The following is an 8,602-nucleotide window of genomic DNA, read 5'->3' as shown; positions in this document are numbered from 1 at the left end:
TATGAATTTTACGTAAATCTTTTATTTTTTGACATAAATTACGTAAAGTAGGACGTAATTTACGTAACCTTGTTATTTTATAAGAAAAAATCGACAAACCTTGTGAAAATTAGAGTTTTATGTAAAATCTTTAAACTTTACATAAATCTTTTATTTTTAGATATAATTTACGTATAGTTTGACTAACTTTACGTAACCTTTTTTTATTGTAGGAGAAAAAAAATCAACAAACGTTGTGAAAATAGAGTTTTACGTAAAACCTATGAATTTTACGTAAATATTTTATTTTATCAGTCCCCATATTAAATATCTAACATATTCTTTAGTTCTCGTATTTTAATTATTTATTGTTTAGTTCTGATTTTTTTATTTTGATCAACAGTTTTATCACTTAAATTTTTAAATTATTGAACAGATTAGTCCCTTTATAAGGGACTAAACTGTTGAATTGAACTAAAATTAAGGACTGAATAGTATATTATTAACATATAATAACTAAATAGTAATTAAATTAAAATATAGGGACTGATATATTATTTACCTTGTAATTAATAATTTTTAAAATTTTTATAATTAAATATTACCTGCTATAGCAGGTTACTTTTTTAATAATTTTAATTAACATAATTTTAATTAACACATGTTCAAATACCATTGGATACTAAAACAAAGTATGACTACTTTGTTTTCCAACAAGTAGCCATAGAATTTACCTATTATGATATACTCAATCAATCATATTATGATCTTATAGTAAATTAATTCAGCAACCACGTATGTAAACAACAATTTCTTAAAAAAAAAAAAAAAATTAAACAACAATTTAATTAACACTAGAATGAAACATGTAATAATAAGAAAAACAATCCATCCGTTAAATAGTCTGCAATTATCTTGTCATGCCTCTTTGAATTATAGGAGGCTGTGATAGTGCGAGGCGTATCTTCCTTGCCATGTTACCATGCCAGCCTATAGACATGTTAAAGCCACGGTTCTTGAGTTCTCTATACTCTTGACACAAAGCACATTGCTCACAGCAAAAATGCACACAACAATCTGTGCATGGCTTTTCCTTCAAAAAATATTGTCCTCTCAACTTTGGTCGATAAAAGCATGAATATAAACATGCGCATCCCATGCAACACATCATCATTCCATACAGCCCTCCGCTCACTCCACACGCTGCATTTCACAATTTCCCTATCAATCTCAATCTCAATCTCAATATATGTCTAAATATTAGATTTCCAAATTAAAACTTACGAGTTGAACCTCTATCAACCATTTCTGCAATTCTTCCGAAAGTTATACATGGACACCAACATGTTAGGCAACCTACAAACCAAAATTATTTCATTATTCCAACAACAATTAAAATGTACTATTCTCATATTCCAACAACTCACAACTGCTTATATCCTCCCAGCAACAACAGAGACCAGTGGACCAAGGCCCTGGAGGATTATATTCATTCATTTCAGGACTATTCACCGGAATGCCAGTCGCTATCGTCGTGGGCCGAGGTTGTGGTGGTGGTGGTGGCGGCGGCGGCCGTGGTGTTGCTGAAGGATACATTGGTGTATTGTTGGTAGTTGGTAATTGGTAATCAGGCCCCGGTCGTTTGAATTTTCGATGTTAAAACAAGTAGCAATCGATGTGTTTCTTCATAACTAACTGTTGCCAACTGTTGGTGCATGACATTGGCATTCAATGGATTTCCTTATAACAATGTATATACACAGAAGCCCACAAAGCCTAATGGGCCATGATAGCCCTGAAAGCCCACAAACGTCTATACACAGACGTTCTATCTTGAAAATTCAAGCATCACCCACTATCTACATAAGGGGTTTTTTTGTCCAATTATGTAATCAGGAAATCCTAGGATAAATAATTGATTAATTCACAATGTTATCAAAACCGGACCGGGTATCAAACCGGATTGGTGACTGGATCACAGGTCACTTGGTCGGACCGGATGGTTTGGATTGATCGAACCGGATGACGTAATAAATAAATAAATATATATATATATATATATATAGGAGGGATCAAGTGAGAACCTCCTCTTAGGTGAGGACACTTCCTTATGGTGAGAACACTCAAAACTACGTCGTTTTGAGTATAAAAAATTAAAAAAAACACTGTTTCTCATGGGGCTTGAACCCTAAACTATTCAATTACACTCAACACTGCTTACCACTAAGCCATTTACTTTGCTTATGTATTATGCTGCGCTCTGCTTAATATACCATTGTCCTTGTAGTTTGTATTGTTTAATATTTGATGCATGCACTTATTAATATCGATTAAATATGCATAATAATGAATTATTCATAGAAAAAAAAGAAATGTGCATAATAATAAATTATTAATAGAAAAAATCCAAGAACATGCTCCAATTTTTTATTTATTTAATTCTTTTATATTTTTGTAATTTATGTTATATAAGAAAATATATTTTTAAAACATACGTTAGAACATATATTTTAATTTTTTTTGAAACAACATATATTTTAATTTTTAAAATACGAACTATGAAGTTTAGAATGTACGACATATTTTTTAGAACATACGTTATGTTTTTCAGAATATGTGTTATGATTTTTCGAACATGAGTTATAAATTATATTTTTGGAACAAATGAAAAAACGATCCAGATATCTACTTATTTTTTTAGAATATTATACTTAATTTTTGGAACACAAACTATAAACTTTAGAACATACGTTAAGTTTTTTAGAACATACGTTATGTTTTTTAGAACATGTGTTATGTTTTTTCGAACATGAGTCATAAATTATATTTTTGGAACAAATGAAAAAACGATCCAGATATCTACTGATTTTTTTAGAACATTATACTTAATTTTTGGAACACAAACTATAAAATTTAGAACATACGTTATGTTTTTTAGAACATATGTTATATTTTTTAGAACATGTGTTATGTTTTTTCGAACATGAGTTATAAATTATATTTTTGGAACAAATGAAAAAACGATCCAGATATTTACTGATTTTTTTAGAACATTATACTTAATTTTAGAACACAAACTATAAACTTTAAAACATACATTATGTTTTTTAGAATATATGTTATATTATTTAGAATATGAGTTATAAATTATATCATAGAACAAATGCAAAAATGGTCCACATATTTACTGGTTTTTTTAAAACATTATACTTAATTTTTAGAACACAAATTATAAAGGTTAGAACATATGTAACAATATTTAAAATATCGTCCTTAACATTTTAAAACATAAATTACAAAAATATAGAGGAATTAAATAAATAAGAAATTAGAGCATGTTCTTAAATTTTTTTTATTAATAATTCATTATTATGCACATTTTTTCCTATTAATAATACATTATTATGCAAATTTAATCGATATTAATAAGTATATGCATCAAATATTAAACAATAGAAGCTAAAATGGCAGTGGTATATTAAGCAGAGCGCAACATAATATACAAGTAAAGTAATTGCCTTAGTGGTAAGTAGTGTGGAGTGTAATTGAAGGGTTTAGGGTTCGGACCCCATGAGAAGCAACGTTTTTTTTTAATTTTTATACTCAAAACAACGTAGTTTTGAGTGTTCTCACCATAAAAAAGTGTTCTCACCTAAAAAAGGGTTCTCACAAGAGCCCTCTCATATATATATATATATATATATATATATATATATATATATATTTATATTTAGGCAAAGGAAAGAAAAAAACAAAAAACCAAAACAAATTAATTTAAAATTATCTATATATATTAAATATATATAATTAATTTAAATATTTATATATATTAAATATATATAATTATTTTAAAATTATTTTTATAAATTATATATATCCAAAACAAATTATAAACAACATTTGGTTTGTTATTTTTTATCAACTTGAGACTTAAATATATAACGGATAAATAGAATTTAGAATAACTTGAAATATGTAAACGTATTCTATGAAATACGGTCTTTTTAACGATATATTATAAACTCAAAATAGACAAGTGAAGTCTGGTCTCCTTTTGCTAGATTTTATCTCGTTTTCTTTTTTAAACTTTCCATTAATTTTTTTCCTTAAATTGTATTTTCATTTCTTTCCATTAAAATTTTTTTCCTTAAATTTTATTTTTCTTTTTCTTTTCATTAAATTTTTTTTCCTTAATTTTTTTTTTCCTTTTTTTTCCTTAAATTGTATTTTCCTTTCTTTCCATTAAAATTTTTTTCCTTAAATTTTATTTTTCTTTTTCTTTCCATTAAATTTTTTTTTCCTTTTTCTTTCCATTAAATTTTTTTTTCCTTAAATTGTATTTTCCTTTCTTTCTATTAATTTTTTTTCCTTAATTTATCTTTAAAGTAACAACCGGTGTGAACCGGGTTGGCCGGTTTCCGATTTAACCACCGGTCAAACCGGTGCACTGCCGGTTCACATCGAATTTTAGAGGGTTCATCAATCCAGACAAGCGCAGACCGGACTGCCTACCGGTTCCTGGTCGAACCGGTCCGGTCCAGGTTTGATATGGATTTATGTATTAACACTAGTAGGCTCTTTGTATCCAAAAGTACGATATAAAATCATAAAAAAAAGTACGATATAAACTTTCTAAGTTTTGTTTTTTTGTTACACGGAAGGCATAGTTCGGAGAAAAAAAAGAAAAATTAAGTAACTCCTATTTTTTGGTTGACCGGTCTAGTCGGTCATCCTCAAGAATAGTCTGGAGGCCTACTTCACACTTGTGATAGCCCAATGATAGAATTTTATATAAAATAATAAGTTTTTTTTACCATAAATTACTTTAATATTTCTTAGTATTTAATATTAATTTGTTAAATGTTAAGTTAAAAAAGTTAATAACTTAACATTGAGCTAATATATGTTTAACTAAAATAGTATACATTTAAATTAATTAACTATTCGTTGTTTCATCAATTTTAATTTTAATGTTTAGATTATAATGGAGATATGGGATTTATGTTAACTGTTCTTCTATTGATCTCCTATTATGCTGGGATCGGTCACCTGAAAGCAATCCGACAGTATAGTTAGTACCAAACAGAGATAGTAAAAGACTAATGACCATTAAGAGTAAGAGAAAGAGAGAGAGTTCAAGATCCCTTACCATAAATGAAGTCTTACTATTTATAGGAGTTGAACATATGGTTTAATGTCCATAGTACCATTGGGATATGGCCAAATGGGCTTGTTTCCTACTGGGTTGGCTCTTTGGACGGGCGAAGATGGTTGAAATGGGCTGACTTGGTCCATAGATCCATATTTTTCATCAATTACTCCCCCCTAACATGTGGTGACTGAACCATTTGAAGTGAATTCTGGAGAGAGAGAGAGAGAGAGCATAGTGTAGTGGCTGACGTTGTTAATGGGGGTGCAACCAGTGTTGTGCCCGATTATGAGTAACTTGTGTGAGTACCACGTGTCATTTTGAACCTTAAAGGCCATGGTTACCTAGTGATGAGGCGTGTTTGGAAAATGCATGCACCATTAAGAGGCAAAAATAATTGTTGTATCAGAGTGACATGTTGGTCAAGTTTGGTGTAAATGGGAATAATTGGTATGACTCTTACCTTCTCGCCCTTTTCTCTATGAAAGGGGGAGAATTTGTCTGGCAACAAATTTTTGCCTATTTTGAATTTCTTCTTAGATTAAGAAGAAAGAGTGGTGCTTAGTAAGGAGATCAGATTGTCGTTCTTAGTAAAAAGGGGTTGTCAGTTCGAAGTGTCATCATCGTTCTTTACTTCGAGCCGATGACTGCGAGGAGAGTGCGGTCAGTCCCTTCTTAATTACTATGTTCTTAAAAAATTTGGTCTTTTTTTACGCCTGCTTTTGAGGTTTGTTGGCTTGGTGAGTATGTTTGGTGAAGCAAGTGGGAAGAAACTAGGATTTTTAGGAGTCCTCCTCAAGGATTCGACTTGTATAGACACATGTCAGGTGAGATAGAGAAAGAGGAAAGAGGTTGCATCGGAGGGTGACCAGCCGGGGGAATGGATGAAAAGGAAATAGGTGGTAGGGAAACCATGATTGAAAAAACCACGAGTGGTAAAAAGATGCCTTTCCTACCACGACCACCAATTGATGAACGGTAAAAAGGTGAAAGTTGAAGTGATCATCCCAAAAAAATGTAATTGAACTTGGTCAGACGATGTTGAGTCTGTACGAGGACATGTGGAGGAAAGTTTGGCCTCGGGAGCCTAGGGTGCCCGGTTCGGATGGATCTAGGTTCGATCTAGTGGATAGGGGGAGAGTTCCCGATTCCCAAGATGTTGGAAGATGTATGTGGAATTATCATTTGAAAGGATTTAGGGGTTCTCTCCATGGTATACAGCATTAGGAGGCCATATGAACCTTGCGCTCTTCCTCGGGCTTCCAGGGCCAATGATTTGGTGAAGTATAATGAATGGATCACCTATGAGGAGCACGTTCAGGCTGCGATGCGTCTGCCATTGCTTCCTTTCTTCGTTGAAGTTTTAAGGGAATTCAACATATTCCCCTAACATATCCATTTGAACAGGTTGAGGATGATGGTGGGTTTCTGCTCTCTTTATCGGGAAGCAGGTTTGAAGGCAATCGTCCTAGTGTTATGAAAATTCTTCAAACCTTCCAAGAGAGACAAGTCTCAAGACATGGCCTTCATATATTCCAAGTTCAATGTTATTGGGGGTTTATCGAAAAAACTACAAGAATGGACACATCGTTTTTTAAACTCTTTCACGAACCTAGAGTTTCAACATACGGTAAACTGGAATTAGTTGGAGACCGACCTTAAAACCTAGTTGCCGGAGAGGCTTATAATGATGAATGAGTTGAAGGTGGTTTCCTTTTTTTGAAGGGATTGCTCTAACATTGAAAAAGGATGTGATGATCCTCATCAAAAACTTCATGATTACTGGCTAGCCGATCTGAAATTAATGGCGGTTGGCCCATCTAGGGGGATGGAAGGCGGAGAGTTTTGAGAAGTGGATGAAGGCTGGACACTTCACTACTATAGATTTAACAGATCTAGAATCGATTATGGTGACTACACCCCGCTACGGTGAGCTGCTGGAAAGTTGGCTTTCCTCGACTGTATATGTGATCTAATGAAATATGTTGTGTTGAGTACTAACTTTTATGTTGTGTTTTCTTTTATAGTGGATATTAGTTTAAGATACTATTCTCTAGATTTTGACAATGTGGAGTTTGGTTCAACCTGGTACCTTCGGGTAAAGCGTTCAACATGGTGCCGACCAGACTTCCCAAGTTCGGTCCATTTTCTAAAGAGATGAGGCGACATAGTACATTAACAGAGTATCTACTTCTACCAAGGATAGAGGAGAAGTTAATTGGGTCGGTAGAGCAAGCGGTCAAGCAAGAATTTGAGGAGTCTTTTGGCTGTGGGGGGAGGAAATGAGGAAGTGGAGGGAGGGGTGGTCCTGAAAATTGGCGGGACGACTAATCAGTTCACAAATCGAAAAGCAAAGAAGGCCAAAGTGCATATAAATTTGGAGTCCGAGGTCTAAGAGGCTATCAAGGAGAATGAGATCATAGATAATGAGTAACAGGTTTGGACTGTTAAGGACTAGAGGAGGGGAAAACAAGAGGCGACAGGTTGAGGAGGGAGATGATTTTAGTAAGGATGGATCTGCTGAGAAGCATATTATTTTTGCTAGATGTTACTCGAAGCTTTTACTCCAGCCGAGCTATCCTCTTTGTGGAAGTTTCCAGCCTCAGGGTGACCTTAGAATGTGAAATGAACGATAAACTAAAGGAAAAATGAGACAAAAAGTTAGGAAAAGAGTTATACTTGAGCAAACCGATTGTGAGAAAGGTCGACAACGGCCTTAGACTATTGATTATATAATTCCCTTTCTGCAGGAACGCGAGTCATCTAGGAAAGGTTATAAGCGATGACATGATACTCAATGCGTGGTCCTTCGAGGTACTTTATCATTCAGAGCTGCCATAATAAAGGCATCAGTGACTTCCACACAATATAACAAAATGAAAAAGAGGAAAGGTGTGAAGGACCTAAACTATAGTATTGCACTTATTAAACATAGCCAGCTCCTGCGGATCGAGGGTCATTGGTTCAAGGATCACATCAGGCCAACAAGGAAGAATGGCTGAAGCCTTCTTATCTCTCATAGTTCTGAGTTCGGAAGGCTGAGTTAGAGGATTCCGAGTCAGAGGATTCTGAGCAGAAATCACTGCCCATATTTTTGCCTTTTGGGTAGGAGGCACATGCATCATGGAACTTTTTTTGAGTAATAGATGCTTTTATTCCCTTTTAAGTCGCAAGAACCACAGTGAGAGACTCCAGGGTGAAAGTTATATGCACCACATTAGGAACCACTTCGGTCCCCATCTTAGTGGCCGTTGAGGTCACAACCTTTTATTTCTTTTACCCTGGGCATGTTTAGGGGAACCACTAACATTTTTAGAAGGTACTTTTAGTTCCTTTTCAATCAGTGGCCCTTATACGCTAGTTTGCACTAGCACGGTCGGTTATTGTCAATTAGAGTTGGGGCATTAGTGCAAACCCCATTCGGTACAATCAGTGAAAAAAGAATTATGGATAGAGGAGAATCAAGCTTGTGGG

General features: G+C 33.7%; 1 protein-coding gene across 1 annotated transcript; it reads right to left on the bottom strand.

Moving 5' to 3' along the window:
• Positions 1-889: 889 nt before the first annotated feature.
• Positions 890-1,575, bottom strand: LOC136218233 (protein PLANT CADMIUM RESISTANCE 11-like). The gene is made up of 3 exons (XM_066005022.1): positions 1,407-1,575; positions 1,264-1,335; positions 890-1,182 (listed from the first exon to the last, which is right to left on the bottom strand). The coding sequence occupies exons 1-3, from the start codon at positions 1,573-1,575 to the stop codon at positions 890-892; spliced, it is 534 nt and encodes a 177-aa protein (XP_065861094.1).
• Positions 1,576-8,602: the final 7,027 nt, after the last annotated feature.

This window comes from Euphorbia lathyris, chromosome 1 (genome assembly GCF_963576675.1).
Source record: "Euphorbia lathyris chromosome 1, ddEupLath1.1, whole genome shotgun sequence".
Classification (NCBI taxonomy): domain Eukaryota; kingdom Viridiplantae; phylum Streptophyta; class Magnoliopsida; order Malpighiales; family Euphorbiaceae; genus Euphorbia; species Euphorbia lathyris.
This window is presented reverse-complemented; position numbering and strand designations above follow the sequence as displayed.

Excerpts from the sequence above, each read along its gene's own strand:
- LOC136218233 (XM_066005022.1), bottom strand. The coding sequence starts at position 1,575 with ATGTATCCTTCAGCAACACCACGGCCGCCGCCGCCACCACCACCACCA. Across the intron at positions 1,336-1,406 it reads CTGGGAGGATATAAGCAGTT|GTTGCCTAACATGTTGGTGT; the intron begins GTGAGTTGTTGG and ends TTTGGTTTGTAG. Across the intron at positions 1,183-1,263 it reads GGTTGATAGAGGTTCAACTC|CGTGTGGAGTGAGCGGAGGG; the intron begins GTAAGTTTTAAT and ends TGTGAAATGCAG.